Source organism: Lynx rufus, unplaced genomic scaffold (assembly GCF_022079265.1).
Source record: "Lynx rufus isolate CCGP_SWC_20201006 ecotype Redwood Valley unplaced genomic scaffold, mLynRuf1.p SCAF_9, whole genome shotgun sequence".
Classification (NCBI taxonomy): domain Eukaryota; kingdom Metazoa; phylum Chordata; class Mammalia; order Carnivora; family Felidae; genus Lynx; species Lynx rufus.
Window position 1 is genome coordinate 107,296,846 of NW_025814897.1, and position 22,938 is coordinate 107,319,783.

At 52.2% G+C, this 22,938-nt stretch overlaps 1 protein-coding gene and 1 non-coding gene across 2 annotated transcripts; both read left to right on the forward strand.

Moving 5' to 3' along the window:
- Window positions 1–5,925: 5,925 nt before the first annotated feature.
- LOC124506531 (U6 spliceosomal RNA) lies at window positions 5,926–6,036 on the forward strand. Its single transcript, XR_006960790.1, has one exon. It is a non-coding gene; the product is annotated as a U6 spliceosomal RNA (small nuclear RNA).
- A 3,809-nt stretch (window positions 6,037–9,845) lies between these two features.
- On the forward strand, window positions 9,846–20,805 carry LGALS12 (galectin 12). The gene is made up of 9 exons (XM_047072508.1): window positions 9,846–9,968; window positions 11,921–12,009; window positions 12,093–12,306; window positions 13,200–13,319; window positions 13,848–13,886; window positions 14,467–14,493; window positions 15,097–15,185; window positions 19,877–20,027; window positions 20,659–20,805. Exons 1-9 carry the CDS (start codon window positions 9,900–9,902, stop codon window positions 20,803–20,805), a joined length of 945 nt encoding a protein of 314 aa, XP_046928464.1. The 5' UTR covers window positions 9,846–9,899.
- Window positions 20,806–22,938: the final 2,133 nt, after the last annotated feature.

The following is a 22,938-nucleotide window of genomic DNA, read 5'->3' on the forward strand; positions in this document are numbered from 1 at the left end:
CCCACAAGCCGTGAGATCATGACCTGAGCCGAAGTCGCACACTTCACCGACTGAGCCACCCGGGTGCCCCTATACCCTTGCTTTTTAAAATGGCTTTTTAGGGGCACCTGGGTGGCTGAGTCGGTTAAGCCTTGGACTCTTGACTTTGGCTCAGGTCATAATCTCCCCGTTGGTGAGATTGAGCCCTGCTTGGGGGCTGACTCTGCCTAACCTGCTTGGAATTCTCTCTCTCCCTCTCTCTCTCTCTCTGGCCCTCCCCCTCCCCCCTCTTAATAAACTTTTAAAAATAAATAAGTAAAATAAGCCTCTAAAAAACAGCTTTTTAAAATCCTTTCTTTGCATCCCTAATACATTGTTTGGTTTGCCATACTTGAAGCCTTATAAAAATGGTCAGCTGTGTTAACAAGCTTCTTCTTCTGCAATTTGCTTCTTTCAAAGCTGTTTCTACAATACATACCTATTACCGTGCAGATCTGTAATTCATTTTCCCTGCGGAAAAACATTCCATTCTGTGAATACACCACAGTTTACTGACCCAGTGATAACGCCACTTGGTCCTTTTTTCTCATTTGGAATTCGAAACCATGGAAAAGAGCCCAAACTGTGCCCTGGTGTGCACACGCAAGAGATTCTACAGAACGTAGCACCTGGGAAGGTATGCACATATTCAACTTTACAACAGAATACTAAAACGTGTTCCCCACTGAGTGTACCAATGTCACTTCTACCGGTGTGTGTAAGAATTCTTGTGGGTTTACATCTTCACCAACACTTAGTTTTGTCATACTTACTTTTTCCAGGTGAGTGGATGTAAAATAGTATTTTACGAAGGAGTTTTACTGGAAGTTGTGTTTTTGGGGGGTGGGGGTGCCTGAGTGGCTCAGACAGTTAAGTATCTGACTTCGGCTCAGGTCATGATCTCATGGCTCGTGAGTTCGAGCCCCACATCAGGCTCTCCGCTGTCAGCACAGAGCCTGCTTCAGATCCTCTGTCTCCCTCTCTGTGCCCCTCCCCTGCTCACATGCTCTCTCTCTCAAAAAAAAAAAAGTAAATATTTAAAAATTAATTAAAAAAAAAGAGAGGTTTGGGGCACCTGGGTGGTTTAGTCGGTTAAGCATCCAGCTTCAGCTCAGGTCATGATCTCATGGTCCATGAGTTCGAGCCCCTTGTCGTGCTCTGTGCTGACAGCTCAGAGCCTGGAGCCTGCTTCTGATTCTGTGTCTCCCTCTCCCTCTCTGCCCCTTCCCCGCTCATGCTCTGTCTCTCTCTGTCTCTCAAAAATAAATGATAAAAAAAATTTTTTTTGAAATAAAAAAAGGAGAGGCTTGATTCTATTCCTATAAAAAATACCTTTTTTTTAAACTAGAAGTTTTAATTTACATTTCACTGATCACTAAGATTGAAACCTTTATATATAGGTATAACCACTTAGATTTCCGCTCTTAAAAAGTGCCTGTTTGTGTCTTTTGCCCAGTTTTCTTTGGAGTTGTCTTCTTATTAATATGTAGAAGCCATTTTTGTGTCTTTGATGCTCATCTTTGTGAGTTGTATTTGTTTGTTTTTTTTTTCATATTTTCTTCCAGTTAATGGCCTATCTTTCCACTTTCTTTCTGAAGTCTCCTGATAAGGAGATATTATTAACTTTAATGAAGTAGACTGTATCAGTCCTTTCTTTTGTGGTTAGCACTCTGTGTCTTTCCAGGAAGTCCTTCCTCGCCCTGAGGTCTGAAAACTATTCTCTATTTTCTTGTGAAAGTTGCAAAATTTTGTCCTTTTCACTTAATCTGTCTGGAACTGATTTTCCCCATGTGAATAATCCCCATATGATTTACCTCAGCCTGACTTACTGATAGTTTCTTCTTCCCCCAGTAATGAGCAAGACCACCTCTGTCACACCTCAGGCTTTGGTGAATGAGCAAGAATATTGTTGACTGTATTCTATTCCACTGGTCGATGTGTCTGACTTTGTGCTACTATCAAGGGATTTTAACTATTATATCTTTATGATAAATCTTAAATTAAAAAAGAATTTTATTTAATGTCTATTTTTTGAGAGACAGCGTGCATGGGGGAGGGGCAGAGAGAGAGGGAGACAGAATCTGAAGCAGGCTCCAGGGTCCGAGCCATCAGCACAGAGCCCGACGCAGGGCTCGAGCCCACAAGCCATGAGATCGTGACCTGAGCTGAAGTCGGACGCTCAACCGACTGAGCTGAGCCACCCAGGTGCCCCTATGATAAATCTAGATACGTGGTTATCTTGAGATCCTTCCCTCCCCCCCATCCTTCCATAGAAGCTTCTTTTTTTTTTTTTTTTTTCAACGTTTATTTATTTTTGGGACAGAGAGAGACAGAGCATGAACGGGGGAGGGGCAGAGAGAGAGGGAGACACAGAATTGGAAACAGGCTCCAGGCTCTGAGCCATCAGCCCAGAGCCCAACGCGGGGCTCGAACTCACGGACCGCGAGATCGTGACCTGGCTGAAGTCGGACGCTTAACCGACTGCGCCACCCAGGCGCCCCCCATAGAAGCTTCTTGACTCTTCTTGGGCTTTCGCTCTTCCATAAATATTAGCTTGTTAAATTGCTCAAAATACTCTGTCGACATCTTGACTGAAATTACATTGACTGGGTGGCTCAGTCAGTTAGGCGTCCGAGTTCGGCTCAGGTCATGATCTCACAGTTTGTGAGTTCGAGCCCCATGTCGGGCTCTGTGCTGACATCTCAGAGCCTAGAGCCTGTTCCGGATTCTGTCTCCCTTTCTCTCTGCCTGCCCCTGCTCACACTCCGTCTCTCTCAAAAATAAACAAAAAAAAAAAAAAAAAAAAGGAAGAAATCACATTGAGTCAATAAATCAGCTTGGCGATTTTGACATCTTTACAAAATTGAGTTTTCCAGACGATTACATATGATCTCTATCTGTTAGGTCTCCTTTAACCTGTTTCGATGAAGTTTCATATTGTTCTTTGTAGGGGGCGCCTGAGTGGCTCCGTCGGGAAAGCATTCGACTCTTGATTTCTGTTCAGGTCATGATCTCATGGTTCATGAGTTTCATTTGCGCTGTCAGCATGGCACCTACTTGGGAGTCTCCATCTCTCTCTCTCTCAAAATAAAGAAACAAACTTTATATTACTCTTCGTAAAGATTTGATCTTAGGTATATTACATGTTTCCCTCTACTCATTTGGAAGTTTACACTCTACTCTTTTATTTATTGCCCTTGAAATTTTTTTTTATTAAAAAAAATTTTTTTTAATGTTTATTTATTTTTGAGACAGAGAGAGACAGAGCATGAATGGGGGAGGGGCAGAGAGAGAGGGAGACACAGAATCGGAAGCAGGCTCCAAGCTCCAAGCCATCAGCCCAGAGCCCGACGCGGGGCTCGAACTCACGAACCGTGATATCGTGACCTGAGCCAAAGTCGGACGCTCAACCGACTGAGCCACCCCAATTGCCCTTGAAATTTTAACATGCATGCTCAAAGTCTAAAAGTAATATCTTAAGCACCCCTCTGAAACAATGTAAGGGTGGGGGGGCAAGAACTGGACTGGACGGCTGGGAGAGGAAGGACTCCTACTTCTAGAAGGGTCCAGGGGCGCCTGGGTGGCTCAGTTGGTTGGGCGTCTGACTTCGGCTCAGGTCATGATCTTGCAGTCCGTGAGTTCAAACCCTGCAGCGGGCTCTGTGCTGATGGCTCGGACCCTGGAGCCTGCTTCAGATTCCGTCTCCCTCTCTCTCTGCCCCTCCCCTGCTTGCACTCTGTCTCTCTCTCAAAAATAAAATAAAAACATTAAAAAAAAATTTAGAAGGGTCCCAAGGGAGACCCGGGTGCCTCTCTGAAGAGGTCCTCAGAGATGACAGAGTATTGGAGTAAAGCAACTTTGCCTGCACTCTGTCTACCGAGACCACATAAGCAGAGGCCTCAGCACTAGGACTGAAATGGCACAGAGCTGGGGACAGTCCACAGACCACCCCCGGCTTCCCGGGGCCTGTCAACTCTGACCTTCCTCCTTGCCCCCACATGCGGTGATGTCTACACTCTCCTCTGCTCCCAGGCCCTCAGGCCATGCACCTCACCCCAGGTGAATTAGGACACGCGATCAAATCTGTACACTGAGCTGTGGTTTTTGGTTTGGTTGATTTTCTTGGTCGGGTGTTTTCTTACTTATTTTAGGGCTTTGCTTGCTTTTGTTACTTTTTATTATGGAAACGTGCACATAAAAATAAAAGTCAGAGGAAACCGAATAATGGATCTCCACTAACCTTTCACCCAGCCTCTCCAGCTTACAGTGCATGGCCAGTCTTGCTTCATCTATACCCCCCCCACCCCCGCCAACTTCCTCTCAACAACCAGATTTTTTTGGAGCCCATGCCAGATGCCGTATCATTCCATCTGTAAGTATTTCAGTACATATGTCTAAAAGATAAGGAATCTTTTAAAAATGAAGATGACCACGGCACCGTTAGCACATTTAAAGACATGTTAGCAGTTCCGTAATGTCATCAAATAGCCAAAGTCTCCCTCTCCCTGATTTTGCTTATATGTTTTTTTACGTGGTTTTTGTTTGAGCCCTAAGCCATGTGGATCCATAAATTACAACCAGGGGACGTGCCTCTTAATTTCCTTTTGTGAAAGTGGGAGTCAGCAACTACCCTCTAACTGCCATCCAGCCATTGCCTGTTTTCGTATGGCCTCAGAGCTAAAACTGGCTTTATATACTGTTGAATCGTTTATAGGGATGTCTGGTTGGCTCAGTCGATTTCCGTCCGACTTTGGCTCAGGTCATGATCTCGTGGATCATGGGTTCGAGCCCCACATGGGGCTCTGTGCTGACAGCTCAGTCTGGAGCCTGCTTTGGATTCTGTGTGTGTCTCTCTCTCTGTCCCTGCCCCACTTGTGCTCTGTCTCTCTCTGTCTCTCAAAAATAAGTAAACATTACAAGAAAAAATTTTTTTAAACACAAAAATATCATTTATAGATTTTTGTAAAGTTTATTTATTTATTTTGAGAGAGAGAGAGAATCCCCAGCAGGCTCTGCACTGTCAGCACAGAGCCTGACGTGGGGCTCGATCCCATGAACCAAGAGATCATGACCTGAGCTGAAATCAAGAGTCAGATACTTAACCGACTGAGCCACCCCGGCGCCCTTATTGTTAAACCACTTAGAAAATAAGAGTATTTGGGGTGCCTGGGTGGCTCAGTCGGCTAAGCGTCAGACTTCAGCTCAGGTCATGATCTCGCGGTTCATGAGTTCAAGCCCCGCATCGGGCTCCATGCTGACAGCTTGGAGCCTGCCTCAGATTCTGTGTCTCCCTCTCTCTCTGCCCCTCCCCTGCTCATGCTCTCTCTCTCAAAAATAAATAAACATTAAAAAAAATTTTTTTAAAAAAAAGAAAAGAAGGGGCGCCTGGGTGGCGCAGTCGGTTAAGCGTCCGACTTCAGCCAGGTCACGATCTCGCGGTCCGTGAGTTCGAGCCCCGCGTCAGGCTCTGGGCTGATGGCTCAGAGCCTGGAGCCTGTTTCCGATTCTGTGTCTCCCTCTCTCTCTGCCCCTCCCCCGTTCATGCTCTGTCTCTCTCTGTCCCAAAAATTAAAAAAAAAAAAAAACATTGAAAAAAAAAAAAAGAAGAGTATTTGTGTCACGCGAGAATTATATGAAATCCAACTTTCAGCATCCATGTTTGATTTAAACATCACCTTTAAGTCCCCTTTATTTCACCTTTAAAAACCCTTTATTTTCAGACCGTCTTTGGCAACTTCCGCACGACAAGGGCAGGGGTGTGTCGTTGCTGTGGCATCTGAGACTTTATGGCCTTCAAAGTGTAAATATTTACTCGCTGGCCCTTTACAGAAAACGTTTGCCAACCTCCAATCTTACCGGCTTCTCCTCCACCTCTTTTCTTCCTTGAAACTTTCTCATTGAAGTAACGGGGATGCTGGCGTGGGCACCCTACATGCTAAAATTGGAACAATACTGAGATGATGACCATGGCCTCTGTGCCAGGATGACACACACATTTGTGAAGCGTTCCATATTTAGAGGGGAAAAAAAAACAAACAAACCCCAGAGAACCAGAGTTATTTGTCTTGTACAATACAATCATTCATGCCCTGTATTCCTAGACACCGGTAACTAAGTATAGAGACTCAATCAAATTCAGCTTCGGTGACTTTTTCTTCCAGAGGATTCCACTAGCGTCCATGTGTCCTTCCATCAGGAAGTAAATATGTCTGCTTCTGTATCTTTCTGTGATGTCACCAACCGTTGACGACCAGTGCTAAACTATTTTGAGTTCCAGTAGCCAAAAGTGACTGGTGAGTGACAGGAACTGTCTGGGATATGATGAGGTCTGCAACCCCGCGGGAAAGAGGGAGTCAACATACATGGTCCAGAGCCATGGCTGGGAATAAAAATCAAGCTACATCAAGTTTTTAGGTTGCGATTCTGCAATAAACTTATGTTCCATGGGGGAGGGAAGAAGGGTCGTAGGCTATACGTCAAAGTAACGAGAAGTGTCGTGTTAGCCTACGGAGGTTACCGGTAATGCTTGCTCTTTCCCTCCGTTTTACAGTATTTCTGTCCAGATGATCTCTTTGGGAGAAAAAGAAGTAGGCTCTGTCCTATTGGCTCTCCCCTCCAAGGGTGTGTTGTCTCTCCAATTAGACTGGAAGCTCCCTGAGAGCCAGAGTGATTGCTGCTCCCTTTTAACAGCCACCGCACCTGGTCATGCAAAATGGCCGCGACCATGAAAACGCACGGGGCAAAAGAGAATCAGAATCAATGGCAACTGTTTTCTCCAGAGTGTATTAACATGCTTCCAGACAACAGCATCTTTATTCCTTCAATAAATGCTGATCGAACATTGATAGAGGCCCTGCCCAGGCTCTATCCAGGCCAACTCTTGCACCCCCACGTCCTCCAAACTGGTCTCCACTGGAACCAGCCAGCTCACACACCCCCCCCCACCCCAGATTACCCACAGCTTCCCTGTTTTTCCATTAATGCACCAGACTCTTCCCAATCCATTGGTTCAAGAGGCTGGAGTCTTCTGTCTGTTTGTGCGTTTGTTTTCCGGCTCCTTGTCCTCATCTTCCTTATCCAGCCACCTGTCTCATTCTGTGGATTCTTCCTCCCAGATTTCTGCTCATCATCCCCCCATTCCGTTCCAGGATGGGTCCACGCTGGTCCCGAGAGAAACAGGATCCATGAGAGTTCCCAGTGACCTAGAAAGGGAATCCGATAGAAGAAAGGGCTAAGATGTGGAGCAAAATAGGTTCATCTGGGCATTGGTCCCTCCCTAGGCCCAGAGTTACACCCATTCAGTGGAAGGGATTGGGAAAGAAGCTGCTGGATCAGAGAACAGGGGAGAGTGAGGAACCCTGAGGTCCCTGACCGTGGATTAAGTTTCCCAGGCTACGAATTGGTTATTCATAGATAATTAGGTAAACTTGCCTCGGGTTACAATCCGCAGCCAGTTAGAAGAAAATGTGCCTAGTGTCTGCTTGGGCCAGGACTGCTGGGGAAGCGACAGAGAAGGAGGTGGCAGCTGGACAGGAGCCATAAACCACAGCTTGTTACAGTCATTCATTCTTTAAATACATTTTGAGCACTTGCTCGGTGTCGGGCATTGCTTGGTACTGAGGGTGTAAGAATAAATTTGCCCTCATGGAACGTATAGTCAGGAAGGAGGGGGGGGGGGAGAGACAAACATTAAACGATTCTCCAATATAGAATGATGAGTATGGTAAGTGCTCTGAGGGAAAAGTCCAGGGGTAGGGAGCTGGGGTGGGGGTGGGGGGCCACCAGCCTGGGGCAGGGGAAGCCCCTCTGGGTTCAATGTCAGGGTCAGCAGCAGCCCTTTCCCCTCCCCCACAAGTTCCCCTCACTCTGGCTCAGGAAGAGGGATTTTCCCTCTCCCACCCCCAGACAGACCAACAGGGTCTCATATTCAGTCTTGGGGGTCCAGGGTGACACCGGTTATAGGAATTCCAGGCTGAATTGTGCTCCGCTCCCAAAAATCATTATGTTGAAGTCCTAACCCCGGTAACTGTAGAATGAGACTATATTTGGACAAAAGGCCTTTAAAAGGGTCATTAGGGTAAAGTGAGTTCCTATGAGTAGCATCCAAGATGACTGGACCACTTACAAGAAGAGATTAGGTCACAAACACACAGATCAAGGAGCGACCCCCCTGCAAGCCAAGGAGAGGGGTCTCAGGGAAAAAAAAAATCCTTTCCAACACCTTGATCTTGGGCCTCTAGCCTCCAGAACTGTGAGAAAATAAACATCTGTTGTGCAAGCAGGGACAACAGGCCGACTAAGACACCCTCCTTCTGCATTCAGACGAGGACAGTACTCTCCACCTCGGCTTCTCCTCCACAGGGGGGAGGGGGGAGGGTGACCCTCTGATCGAATTTCCCAAGGCAAAGCGCCTTTAGCAGCCCAGCTCCTCCTACCTCCTACCCGGCAAGATCTGAACAAGGCTCTTGGCTCTGCACCCCAAGCCCCGCCAGTTAAGCCCTAAGACAGTGAGTGCCTCTCATGCATCAACGTCACCTGGAGAGCGTGTGCAAATGCAGATTCCTGCGCCCTAGCCCTGCCCCCAGAGTCTTCTCCTGTAGGTCTGGGGTGGGGCCTGAAAGTTTGCATTTCTACCGAGCCTGCTAACAAGCCACACTGCTGCCGCCCTTGAGAGGCTCTGACCGAGATGCCTTTCCCCAGAGGCGCCCCTGCACTTGCCCCTGGATTAGAGCAGCGGCTGACTCCTCCCTCCGCTAAGGCGCCCTGGAGCCTCGGCCCAGCCTGGTCCTGCAGAGAATTCCCTGCTGCCGGCGTGGTCGGATCCTGGGACCTCCCAACTCAAGATTAAGTTGAGAGATTGTGCTGCCTTGTAGAGGGAAGGCTTTATTGGAATTTGAACCAGAACTGGAGCGACTCTAGTCCAAAGATTCCTGGGGGATCTTGATAAAGATCCGACCCTCCCCCCACGCACCCCCCAGACACAGACCTCCCGTGGAAACACTCTTCTGGAGTCGCTCAATATACAGATGAGCAAAGGGAGTCACAGAGAGGGCAAGTGACTTGTCCTAGGGCACACAGCACATTACAGCAGCGGCTGGGTGAGAACCCAGGCTCCCTTCAGCACAGGGTGGGTCCCGCCCTCTGCACCTCGCTGCTTTTTCTGAGCTTCAAGGGGTGCCCCTCTCTTTCTGCCCCTTTCTCCCATCCCCTGCCTCCTTTCTGGTGACCGCAGCTGGGCCCTGGCATTTTTAGCCGAAGCCGAAATGGAGCCTCAAGGGACTGTAATCTTGCAAAAGGGAGAAAAGTGGAGGAAGGGGCAGGGAAACGAGGGGAAGAGATGAAAACCTCATGGCAGGAAGGGAGTAGGGAATGGGAAGCCACGGAATGGTGGCCAAGAAGTGGGGGCGGGGCTTCTCAGGGGACCTGGCCACGTGCACCATCACCCCTGCCTTTGACTGGGGAGAGCTCCCATGGGAGCCCCAGAAACCACAAACCCTCCGAGGCCTTAGAAGAGCCGGCCTCTGCCCTCCCTCTGCGACAGCTCTGTGCTCCAGACCTGGGTGTACACGGTGGGGGCAGGGAGCTGGTTGGCCAGCTGCTTAGTTAGTTCAAGCTTCCTGCTCCTGGACTCGGATTTCTGCTGCCAGCCCCAAGCCAGGCGGTGGGACTGGAGCTGGGGTGTGGACCAGGGGTAGACCGCTGCCCGGACCTGCCCTCCCAGGCCGGCTCCAGGAGGCACCGGGGCCCGGCTGGGCCAGGTGAGGCTAACAGCTGGGAGAGCTGTCCTGGCACCAAGGATCCTGCCGGGGGGCAGGCGAGTCAGTGGGGGCAGGGCTCCTGGAATCCGGATCAGCAGGTCGAGCTGGAGGCCCTCCACCCCCATGTCACCCGGAGAAAAACCGGACCCACTTCCCGACAACTTCATCCTGCAGCCACCAGTTTTCCACCCGGTGAGCAGCCACTGTGGTCTGGAATCTCCAGGTTTTGGGGCTCCCCCCACCCCAGCGGGGCCCGACTCCCCGGCGGTGGGTGGAGAGGCCTTTAATCTTGGGCCCTTCTCCCCCTGCACCTGCCCACGGACTCTGGAAGGCCCTCCTGAGCTTAGCAAAGTAGCTGACCAGCTAATTCCCATTTGGGTGGGAACGATCGTTGAGCTCACAGGGTCCTCACATTTTAAAAGCAGTAGAGCCTGCCGGAAGTCAGTGCTGTGCTCCTGCTGCAAGACAGGGGGCTGGGAGGCTCTGGGCTCCGGGGTAGTACCCCTGGGGGGGAGCCACTGAGTACCTAGGGTACTCTCCTCTCCAGCCTGGAAGAGAGTCAGGTTATCCAACTCAGGGATGGCCATGGGGGTCCCCTCACTTCGTCCTCTTGCTCAGTGCCCTCACAGATTTTCTATTTTTTGTTTTCCTTTTAAATGTTTGCTTATTTTGAGGTGGGGAGGGGCAGAGACAGAGGGAGAGAGAGAATCCCAAACAGGCTCCATGCTGTTAGCACGGAACCCAACACAGGGCTCGATCTCACGAACCGTGAGATCGTGACGCAAGTGGAAACCAAGAGTGGGGCGCTTAACCAGCTCAGCCACCCAGGCGCCCCCATGCAGATTTTCTGAAGTCTGGCCCTGCTTTACGGAAGGCTGACCGCCCAGCACACTCTGCCCTCCCCTCACTGAGCACTAATTATCACTTTCTCTTTACTTGGCCCTCTCCCCCCAGGAGAGCTGCATCAGGTCCCTAGTTATAGGCCAGGCCCAGAGCCTGGGAAGTGGGAGGGACCGAGGTGCTGAGCCCGGTCAGCTGTGGGGCAGCCGCTGCCCAGGTCACGACCACTCCCCTCTTTGCACGCTGCCAGCTCCTGCCTGGAGGGCAGCACTGTTGGGGCTCAGCTCCTTCTAGGTGGTTCGGGCTTCTAAAGGCTCCTGGGAGCTGGAGAACACACGTATGCCCACGCGGAGCTGCTACATGTTCACATTCGTTCTGCCGACACCTATTCAGAGCCCATGCTGTGCCCCGCCAGGTGCTGAGCACAGAAGGGGAAGACAGGGCTTCAGTTTTGAGCGGCCTGGGCCTCCCGGGCCCCTGGTCTCCCTTTAAGCCAGCCAACCACCAAGCCAGCCATGCGAGTGAAGTGTGCTGGGAACAGCAGGGAAGGGAAGGGAAAACTCGGGCGCCATAGTGGACAATGCTTGGAGAAGGAGGTGTCGGAGAACCTTGAAAGTCAAGTTGGATTTCACAGCGTGGAGGGAGAGCACAGGAAGCAGGCCCAAAAAGGTAGGGACCGGGAAACTTGTGTGGTATGTTTTAGGAATTCCGCACAGCTTCTGTGTGGGGAAAGGTGAGCCTGGGAAGGAAGGCAGGGCCACCATTGGGTATCTCTCCAGGCGTCTATATCAAGGTCCCAACTTGTCCATCCCTCTGCCCGCCCAACCGCCCCCATTTTCGGGGCTCTGGCCAGTAAACGGTCCTCAAGAAACCTCAATACCAGGCTTCTAGAGGCCAAGATGGCATCCAATGGACACGGCCATTGTCCATTGCCAATACCAAGCCAATACCAAGCTTCTAGAGGCCAAGATGGCATCCAATGGACAAGGCATCCAGATGGCAAGCCTTGCTTGGGCTTGTGCCCGAGGAGCTGGGGAGAGGGGCAGGGCTGGTGCTCCAAGGGGGCGATGGAACTGAACTCGGCCTCCCCAGGGCAACGTGGCTTTGACATGTGAAGGTCCAGGAAAGGGGAGAAGGTGGAAGAGAACAGACCTTTCAGAGAAAACTGATTTTTCTCCATGAGGGCGGTTTCCGTTTGGGGCTGGAGAGTCGAGTCGTCTCATTCCTCTTCTCCCCCCACCCACCTGGTCCTAGTAAAGCCCTCTCTCCAACCCCGTACGGATAGGTCCCTCCCCCTTGTTCAGGTGGTTCCTTACGTGACGACAATTTTCGGTGGCCTGCGTGCAGGCAAGATGGTCACGCTCCAGGGAGTGGTCCCTCTCGACGCACGCAGGTAAGGGCGTGCTCCGTGGGGAGCTGGCGGCCCCTCTCTGCCTTCGGGGTCCCTGGGGGTCTCTGACCAGGGGTGCCCACCAGGTTCCAGGTAGACTTCCAGTGCGGCTGCAGCGTGCATCCCCGGCCGGACATCGCCATCCACTTCAACCCTCGCTTCCACACCACCAAGCCCCACGTCATCTGCAACACCCTGTACCTCGAGCGCTGGCAGGCCGAGGCCCGGTGGCCCCGCCTGGGCCTGCAGAGAGGAGCCAGCTTCCTCATCCTCTTTCTCTTCGGAAATGAGGAAATGAAGGTGAGGGCGGAGGGGGTGGGCCTCGGGGCCTAGAACCTGCTAGACACGGCGATGCCCTTCCGCTCCTCCTTCCTTCAGCTTGATGCCCCGGGTCACTGCGTTGAGGGGCATTGCCGGGAGGGCTTGAGAACCAAGAGGCCCAAGCAGCCGCCAAGCCCAGTTCCAAGCTGCCCCTGGGCCCACACGGCCTGGTACGTGGGGCAGCAAGAAGGCCCTGTCGTGCCTGACCCTCAGGGGGCGCTACCGCCACGGTCATAGCAAGTACCTGGAGAGAGCCTGCGCTGTGCAGGACTCTGCTCCAGCCCTTCAATATCAGCTCACTGAATCCTCACCGCGTCTCTGATGAGGTGGGTCCCCACCAGGGAGGGGAGCGGAGCAGGGGCAGAGCGGGCAGGGGGCAGGGAGAGAGAGCTCCACCTCGAGGCTTTCACCGCTGATGTGAACTCCTGCCAGAAAGATGCCAGGACCTTGACCTCCCCGGGGGAAAGGGGAGCTGGGGGGGAGCCAGCAGTGGACGGAGGGCCCTGGGGTGTAGGGGTCACGCGGCCTCCTGGACCTCTACTTCCTCACCTGTGGATGGGGCTGCTGGGGCCGCTAGGGCAAATGGGGAACAGCATGGGGAAAGTGCTGTGTCCCAGGCAGAGGGACACAGAGGGACAGTGAGAGGTGCATTGGTTCCAAGGCCAGATCTGCCGTCCTCCAGCTGTGCAACCTCGGGAAGGTCGCCTAAGCTCCCCAAACCCTTGGGCACCTCGTCTGTAAATCGTGCCTGTCTCTTAGAGCTGATGTCAAGTTAAATGAGGGACATTCCAGATGAGGGTGCCCACCGTGGCCTGGCACGTATCAATTCAGCGTGCATCCAGGGCTGCTGCGCTCTCTGTCCGTCCCTCCAGGTGAGCGTGAACGGACAGCACTTTCTCCACTACCGCTACCGGCTCCCGCTGTCCCGTGTGGACACCCTGGGCATATTTGGTGACATCTTGGTGGAGGCCGTTGGGTTCCTGAACATCAACGTGAGTTCCCTTGGGGCCAACGTACGTCCAAGTGGATGCGTGGACAGGCCCAGGTCCCCCTGCCGCCCCAGACAGGCCCTGTCACACCAGTTACAACCAAGGTGGAAGGGGGCCATCAAGGTGTGGGACGCGAGCGGGATGAGAAGGGGACCACAGAAGGGGACCCAAGAGCAACGGCCAGGAAATGAATCACTCGGACACTTGGCACCATGGGGCCCAAACAGCAGCTAGCTATGCCATTCGCACCCGAGGAGCTTGTTAAAAATGCAGATTCCGAGGGGCACCTGGGCGGTTCAGTCGGTTAAACGTCCGACGCCGGCTCAGGTCACGATCTCGCAGTTTGTGAGTTCGAGCCCCGGGTCGGGCTCTGTGCTCACAGCTCGGAGCCCGGAGCCCGCTTCCCGTTCTGTGTCTCCCTCTCTCGCTGCCCCTCCCCTGCCCGCGCTCCGTCCTTCTCTCTAAAAACAGAAGTAAACATTAAAAAAATAAATTAAAATCCCGTGTGTTGCTTTTTCTCTTTCCTGACAGCCATTTGCAGAGGGCGGCATTGAGTATCCGGTCGGATATGTGAGTCTCTGGGGAGCAAGGTCGGCCCTTGCGGTTCCAGCCACACTCGCTGAGCCACTGAGCTCCCTCCTCCCCCCTGGCCTGACCTGGTTGATAAGAGCCAGCTGCCCCTTCGGTCCCTGCACGGTTGCCATGGATACCGCTGGCCCCACTCCAATCCCAAGGCAGCCTGGCCTTTCCTCTCCCAGTCCAAGCTGGGGTGGCTTGGGAAGATGGGTGGGGTAGGCTGGCTGCCCAGTATGGCCATCAGAAGATCCCTCTGGGGGGCGGGGCGGGGGGGGGCTGCTTTCTGTTCCCAACCCGGGGAGGAAGCTGGGGTTGGCCTGCAGGACAGAAGGGGAGATGAGGCCCAAGGCCACACAATAAGTGAATGACAGACCCTCTCTCCGGTTCCTCCCCATTTTCCCAGAACTGATGTGTGAATCCAAGAGGGCGCCCCCTGGGGCTCCGATCATTTACCTGCATTGTCTTTAGAGAGATAAACCCCAAATGCCCTCAATTCTTAATAACAATATTAAGAGGCTCTCTCCCACCGAGCAAACACCACATGATCTCCATGCCCCTTCTCTTCCCTTGACAGCCCTTCCTGCTGAAGAGCCCCAGCCTGGTGAGTGACCTCCCGCCTGGGTCTGGTGGAGGTGTCGTCCTGGGAGGGCACCCCCCACCCACCCCCGCCCCCGCCCTGGTGGGAAATGGCCTCAGCACCAAAGTCTCCCCTTCCTTTATAGAAGAAACCTGTGGGCAGCGGGTGGGCCAGGCTGCTTCCGGCTGAGGCTCCCACTTCTTGTCTTTTCTCCATTGATTCTGCACACAATTATTTGATACTCTTCTGTGCCAGGCCCGGTGCGAGGCTCTAGGATAGAGGGACTAGCCAGTCTCAGCCCTCCAATGGATCGCAGGCTGGTGGGGGAGACAGAGCAGTGAACAGGCCATCACAATTCAGGGTGCAGCGCTGGGGGACATACCTGGTGCTCGGACCGCGGGAGAGGGGGGTGGCCACAGAGCTCTACCCTGAAGGGCCAGGGAGAGTCGAGCGCAGGAGACCACGCATGCAATAGGTGTTTAATAAATGAGCAAAGCTGAGTCTTCTCCTGGCTGCAGGCCCAAGGTCAGACTTCCCCCGCTCCAGGGCTCCACGGCCCCTGGGGGGCGCCAGCCCTCTCCATGCCCCTCTATGTGTCCCTTCTCACTTATCTCCGTCCCCCTACAGGAGGTGCCCTGCTCTCGGGCCCTTCCCAAGGGTCTCTGGCCGGGACAGGTGATCGTACTGCGGGGGCTGGTCTTGCCAGAGCCAAAGGAGTAAGTATGCAGATGGGAGGGAGAGAGAAGCAGCTCTGAGCCACGCACGAGCTTTGCAAGAATTTCCTCTTTCGTCTCCAACACCACCGCTCAATCGCTGAGTCTGTGGTTGGGACAGGTGCTCAGGCTGCCTCCGTGGCCCCGACAGCCCCAGTGCTGGGAGTATCTTCCCCGCCGGTACATCTGGGCGGGCCAACCAGCCTCTCGTCGCAGGTCCCAGCTGGGACTTCGGGAAAGGTCCTTTAAAGGCTCAGGCTGAGACCCGGAGGGCAAACTCCACCTCCCAGGGCGCCCCAGAGAGGAGGCATTGGGAGCTTGGAGCGACACACGAACTACACGGGCGCTGCCTGACCTCTCCCACAGGGGGCGCTCCTGCTCCATTCCCTAAACCCCAGGGCTCCGAGCCAGACTAGTCTTTTCTTCCTTTCTCCCCTCCTTTCCTCCTTTCCTGTCTCCTTTCCTTCTTGCTGGAATCACGCTGGATTTCATGACTTTTCCGGGCCAGATCTTCCGGGTGTGACTTCTGCTGAGGACACTTCCTCCCTGTGCACCCTCAAGGCAGTTTCTTTTCCCTTCTGGGCTTCAATTTCCTTGTCTGTAAAAAGTGGTCATAATACTGCCAGCTTCAGGGGTGGGTACAGGCTTAGAATTGTGCCAAGCACATAGTAAGGGCTCCACAAATGTGGTAGGGGCACAATTGTCTCCGCGGAGGGCAGGAGAGGAAGGAGCGTGCCCCGTATTCTCCCTTTCTGTTTTGGTTTTGGTTTTTAAAGCACTGACCTCACTAGACTGTTGCCCTGCACGCTCTTGATCAGGCCTGCGAGCTCTGGGACAGGCTGGCAACACAGCCCTGGAGGGCACCGACCTCCACAGCCTGGCACAACTGGGTTGGAATCCTGGTTTTGCCTCCTATAAACTATGTGCTCTTGGGGAAGTCACTACACCTCTCTGAGGCTGGAGTCCCGAGTTTCCCCATCAGAAGTAAAAGAAAGATCGTCTCCGTCATAAAGGGAAAATGAAAGAGTTCCCAGCGATAGGAGGAACACCCTCCCCAACAAAACTTGGAGACATGACACCAGCTTTACATCCTAGCTCAAAGTCTAATGGTCATTTATATTTTTTTTTTGAGATTTAATGATCTGTTTTAATTTTTTATCTTTTTTGAATCCAAATATATATTTTTTTCAGGAGTAGAATTTAGTGATTCATCACTTACATCTCCCTTACATATAACACCCAGTGATCATCCCAACCAGGGCCCTCCTTAATGCCCCTCACCCCCCTCACCCCCTTAGCCCATCCCCCCACCCAACGCCCCACCAGCAACCCTCAGTTTGTTCTGTATTTAGGAGTCTCTTGTGGTTTGTCTCCCTCTCTGGTTTTATATTATTTTTGCTTCGCTTCCCTTACGTTCATCTGTTTTGTATCTTAGATTCCACATACGAATGAAATCATATGATATTTGCCTTTCTCTGACTGACTTATTTCACTTCGCATAATGCACTTTAGTTCCATCCATGTCGTTGCGGATGGCAAGATTTCATTCTTTTTCATTGTCGAGTAATATTCCATTGCCTTTTAGTTTTGTTGACTATTTCCTTTGCTGTGCAGAAGCTTTTTATCTTGATGTGGTCCCAATAGTTCATTTTTGCTTTTGTTTCCCTTGCCTCTGGAGACATGTCAAGAAGTTTCTGCAGCCGAGGTCAAAGAAGTTGTTGCCTGTTTTCTTGTCTAGGATTTTGATGGCTTCCTGTCTTATGTTTAGGTCTTTCATCCATTTTGAGCTTATTTTTGTGTCTGGTGTAAGAAAGTGGTCCAGGTTCATTTCTCTGCTTGTCGCTGTCCAGTTCTCCCAACACCATTTGCTGAAGAGACTGTCTTTTTTCCACTGGATATTCTTTCCTGCTTTGTCAAAGATTAGTTGGCCACACGTTTGTGGGTCCGTTTCTGGGTTCTCTATTCTGTTCCATGGATCTGTTTTTGTGCCAATACCATACTGTCTTGATGATTACAGCTTTGTAGTATAGCTTGAAGTCCGGGATTGTGATGTCTCCAGCTTTGGTTTTCTTTTTCAGGATTGCTTTGGCTATTCGGGGTCTTTTCTGGTTCCATCCAAATTTTAGGATTGTTTGTTCTAGCTCTGTGATGAATGCTCGTGCTATTTTGGTAGGAATTGCATTGAATATGTAGATTGCTTTGGGTAGTATCGGTATTTTAACAATATTTGTTCTTTCAATCCATAAGCATGGAACGTTTTTCCATTTCTTTGTATCGTCTTCAATTTCTTTCACAAGCTTTCTATAGTTCTATAGTTTTCAGTTTTACAGATTTTCCACCGCTTTGGTTGGGTTTATTCCTGGGTGTTTTCTGGTTTTTACTATCATTGTGAATGGGATCGATTCCTTGATTTCTCTTTCTGCCGCTTCATTGTTGGTGTAGAGAAATGCAACCAATGAAAAGTCAAATGGTTATTATTAGTGACACGGCAAGTCATTTAACTGCTCTTTCTCAAGGACATCGAATTCACATGCCCTCAGAGGCCTGACAGGTCACAGAAATAGCGAAGCGCTGGGCTGGGAAGGCAAAGTGGAAAGAATATTTCCATAGACCCGCTCATGCCAGATCTTCTGATTATTTTAAAAGAGAAGCTGGACGCCACTTTTGTACAAACCTTCTCAACTTTTGACCACAGTAGAAGTCGAAGAACACGATGGAACAGCCTGGACGTTTCTCCAGGCCACTTCAGCCATGGGCCGCCCACATCAAGACATAGCACGGTGCCTGGCATTTAGCAAGCCTGCAACAAATGTTGGCCGTTACTGTTGTTTTCTGGAAGCGACCGTGGCTTGAATTGGACAGAGAGAGTAGGAGTTAGAGGGCAATGGAACTCGCCTGCATTAAACATCTGTCCTTTCCTCTCCAGCCCTCCCCCCAATCCCTGAGGCTGTGGGGGTGTGGCTACAGCTGCCAAGAGGTTCCACAGAACTTCTCTAGGTGTCTGTGGGGGGGAGCCTGTTGCCCGGCCTGGGGCTGTGCTGGATAGGGCCAAGCTGGGGTGGGAACGCTGAATTCTTAGGCCAATGGGAAGACAAAGACTTTTCTGGGGAAGCACAGGGGCAAGGGTCTGGGGCTGGAGGCAGGGTCCCTGCCTTCCAAGCTTCTTCCCAGTGGTGAGCCCTTGCCGGCCCCCACCCAAGGCTGGAAATGTACGGGGCGTCCTCCTGGCCCAGGTCCAGCAGGATCCCTTTTCCACACGTTGCCCTCGCACGGGCATCCTGGCCTCCCAACTGTCAACCGCCTCCTGCTAAGGGGTCAGTCACCAGCAGCTTCGGGGGTTTTGTTTCAAAGGTGACTTTGGAAGCTCCCAAGACATGAGACAGAATCTGGCTCCCCTGTGAGGGGCAGACGCCAGGCGGCAGGAATCCCCCCAGATCTGGCGTCCTACATTGTTCGCATCGCAGCGCCAAGCCCCACAGCTCTTACTAGTACCAGTCAGTCTCGGAACTTCTTGTCCCCGTCGGTTATATGGGCCGATGAGCCTCCAGGCACAGGATTTCTGAGAGGACTCCGGAGAAGCTAACAGTAGGCGGTAAGACACCTCCTGTGTGCCAGGTACTTGCTAGATCTCCCGTCCGTTATCTCCTTTGTTCCTATCAGTGGCCCTATGAGATAGGTATTGTATTACATAGCAGTATTTTTAATTTTATTTTTATTCTTATTTTTTTTAATGCTTATTTATTTTTTTTTTAATTTTTTTTTTCAACGTTTATTTATTTTTGGGACAGAGAGAGACAGAGCATGAACGGGCGAGGGGCAGAGAGAGAGGGAGACACAGAATCGGAAACAGGCTCCAGGCTCCGAGCCATCAGCCCAGAGCCCGACGCGGGGCTCGAACTCACGGACCGCGAGATCGTGACCTGGCTGAAGTCGGACGCTTAACCGACTGCGCCACCCAGGCGCCCCAATGCTTATTTATTTTTGAGAGAGAGAGAGAGAGAGACAGAACGGGAGCAGGGAAGGGGCAGAGAGAGAGAGGGAGACCCAGAATCCGAAGCAGGCTCCAGGCTCCGTCAGCACGGTGCCCGATGCGGGGCTCGAACCCACAGACTGTGAGGTCATGACCTGAGCTGAAGTCAGATACTCCACCGACTGAGCCCCCCAGGCGCCCCCATAGTAGTATTTTCTAAACAATAGATGTGATTCGCGTGCTTATTACGGGCCAGGTCCCGTTCTCACACTTTACCTATGTTAACTCAGTTCTCACACAACTCATGAGGCAGGTACGGTACTCTTCTCCCCACTTTACAGATGAGGAGACTGAGGCACAGAGACCGTGCCTTGCCCAAGCTCGCAGGACTAGAAAGTACCAGAGCAGAGCTGAAGCCGGGTAGCCTGGCTCTAACCCCTATAGCTATTTTCAAAACACTTAAGGCAACACCTGCCGTATGGTAAATACTGGTGAATACTGGCGACTACTGATATAACGATCCCCATTTTGCCGAAGGGGAAATGAGGCTCCGACAAGGTCACGTGCTCCCCCGCGGTCCCCGGCCAGTGGCTGCAGGTGTGCTCAGGTGTCCCCACCCCTCCGGGCCGCCGAACCTTCCAGCTGCTCTCCCACATCCGCCCCTCCCCTCAGGATCCGGCAGCCACAGCTCAGGGGCGGCCCCTTCTCCGACCCCCTCTTGCAGCCTCACGCTGAGCCTGCGGGACGAGGCGGCTCACGTTCCTGTGACGCTCAGGGCTTCCTTCGCAGACAGAACTCTGGCCTGGATCGCGCCCTGGGGGTGCAAGAAGCTGATCTCGGCCCCCTTCCTGTTCTACCCCCGGCGATTTTTTGAGGTCAGTCCGAGCCCAGCGGCCTCATCCCGTCTGGCGGGAGCCGAAAGCCGCATTCCCGTGGGGAGCCAGGGGTGCGTCCTGGGGAGGGGTGGAGGATGCGGGGCTGGCGCCAGAGCCTGCCAGAGAAAACATCTGTGCCACGGCTCTCAACCCCCTACTCCCCAGACGCGGATTTAATTAATCGGGGCTGCCCCTGGCATTAGTGTTATTTTTTTTTTTTTAGATGAAATTTATTGTCAAACTGGTTTCCATACGACCCCCCGTGCTCATCGCGACAGGCGCCCTCCTCCATGCCCATCACCCTCATTGGTGTTATTTAAGAAAAGAAAAAGCCCCCCTAATGACTCCAAAGTGCAGCCAGGGTTGAGCCCGCTGCTCGAGGGCACGCAGCCGCCACAGAGGGTGAAACTGAGGCCCAGGGCTGAGACGATCCTTGTGGAAAGGTCACAGTGATCTGGTGACAAGCGGGGCACCCAGTCCTGCCCTTTCCCACCACCGGGCGCCCTACGGTTCCCGTCTTTGTGACCTCTGAGCGGAGGGCTTGCTGGGTGGGGCATCGGGCAGGCAGTGCACCGCCTGTCTGTCTGTCTGTCCGTCTGGGAGCCCGCAGGGCCCGCCTGTCCTTTTCCAGGTGCTGCTCCTGTGCCAGGAGGGAGGGCTGAAGCTGGCGCTCAACGGGCAGGGCCTGGGGGCCACCGGCGTGCACCGGCAGGTCCTGGAGCAGCTGCGGGAGCTCCGGATCAGTGGCAGCGTCCAGCTCTACTGTGTCCACTGCTGAGGAGTGAGCCAGGGGCCCCGCCAGGGAAGAGAAGGACCCGCCCACGCCCGGCACCCCTCGATGCGGCTCCGCTCTCCTCCCTTCGATACGCTGTGCGCCTGTCACCCCCCTGCTTTCGGAGGCCCCAGCCTGGGATTGGCACCCCCTGCGCGCACTCGCATCTCATCCACAAGCACTCGGTCCCGGGGCCACGCTGTGTGCAAGGAAGGCTAAAAATGACTCTCCAGCGGGATGGCCGTGTGCCCGGCCACGGTGCTACTGCTGTGATTCCTGGTATATCTGGGGCGTGCCTGGTATGTCTGTTTATACCATCTGATTCTGTGGCCTCCACTTCCGGTGCTATTTTTCCTTGTATTTTCAGCTTGCCTGCTTGCTGTCGGGTTGATGAAATCTTTATCACCCTCCCTACCTTTCTTCTCTTCTGGGTTGGAAGTTATAACTGCATTTACACTTCTAGTGGTTTTCCTTACTTTCTCTTTTTCTTTACTGTTTATTTATTTATTTTGAGAGAGAGAGAGAGAGAGAGAGAGAGAAAGCAAGTGGGGGAGGGGCAGAGAGAGAAGGAGAGAGAGAATCCCAGGCAGGCCTCCACACCGTATCAGGACAGAGCCCGACACGGAGCTCGAACTCACAAACCGTGAGATCATGACCTCACCTGAAATCAAGAGCCAGACGCTCAGCCGACTGAGCCACGCAGGCGCCCCATTTTTATCATTTTAGTAGTAGTAAGATCGACTTGGGAAATGGGTAAAATTCTGAGTTTTAACACGTGCGGAGGTTTGTGTAACCACGACCGCCACAATCAGGACATGCGAAGACCCCATCACTCCAAAACCCTCTCTTGTGTCACTGCTTTGTAATCATACCTCCTTCATCCCTCCCCTAACCCCAGCAACCCGAGGATCTGTTTTCCACTCCTACGTGTGGCCTTTTTTGGAAATGCCGTATCAATGGAATCCTACAGTATCTGACCTGTTGAATCTGGTTCCTTTCATTGTGCATCATCGTTTTAGATCCTTCTAAGTAGCTGTCTGCATCAGGGACCAGTTCTCTTTATTACTCGACAGTATTCCATTGTGCCACAGTTCATTTACCTACTGACCCATCGAAGAACACTTGGGTGGTTCCAGGTTTGGGCAGTCATGAGTAGAGGTACAAGTCTTTGATGAACGTGAGCTGTAATTTCTCTAGGGTAGGTACCTGGTAGTGCGATTTCTGGATCATACGATAAAGGCACCTTTGACCGTATCAGACACTGCCCAACAATTTTCCAGAGTTATTTCAGAGTGGCTGTGCCATTTTGCATTCCCACCAGCAACGTGGGAAACTTCTAGTGGTTCTGCATCCTCGTACTTGTGATTGTCAGTGGGCTTTTTTTTGTTTGGGTTTGGTTTTTGTTTTGTTTTTTAATTTTTTTAATATTTATTTTATTTTTTTTTTAATTTTTTTTTTCAACGTTTATTTATTTTTGGGACAGAGAGAGACACAGCATGAACGGGGGAGGGGCAGAGAGAGAGGGAGACACAGAATCAGAAACAGGCTCCAGGCTCCGAGCCCTCAGCCCGGAGCCTGACGCGGGGCTCGAACTCACGGACCGCGAGATCGTGACCTGGCTGAAGTCGGACGCTTAACCGACTGCGCCACCCAGGCGCCCCTAATTTTTTTAATATTTATTTTTGAGAGAGACACACACACAGAGCGGGAGCGGGGAAGAGGCAGAGAGAGAGGGAGACACAGAATCCAAAGTAGGTTCCAGTAGGTGTGGCAGCACAGAACCCGATGCGGGGCTCGGACTCACGAACCGTGAGATCATGACCTGAGCCGAAGGCGGATGCTCAACCGACTGAGCCACCCAGGCGCCCCTAGCGTTTTTTATTTTAGCTATCCTCATCTGTGTGAGGGGGGATGTCATTGCGGGTTTTCATTTGCATTTCACTAATGGCTGAAGATGCTGAGACTTTTTTTATATGCTGATTTGCCATCCGTGTATTCTCTGGTTCAGTGCCTGTTCTCTCCTTTGCTGTCGTTGTTGTTATTTTTTTCTAAGTAATCTTTACACCCGACGTGGGGCTCAAAGCTACAACCCCGAGATCAAGAGTCACGTGCTCCACCGACTGAGCCAGCCAAGCGCCC

Coding starts and splice junctions, on each gene's coding strand:
- LGALS12 (XM_047072508.1), top strand. CDS start 9,900: ATGTCACCCGGAGAAAAACCGGACCCACTTCCCGACAACTTCATCCTG. Junction 13,887..14,466: donor TTGAGTATCCGGTCGGATAT/GTGAGTCTCTGG, acceptor TTCCCTTGACAG/CCCTTCCTGCTGAAGAGCCC. Junction 14,494..15,096: donor TGCTGAAGAGCCCCAGCCTG/GTGAGTGACCTC, acceptor GTCCCCCTACAG/GAGGTGCCCTGCTCTCGGGC.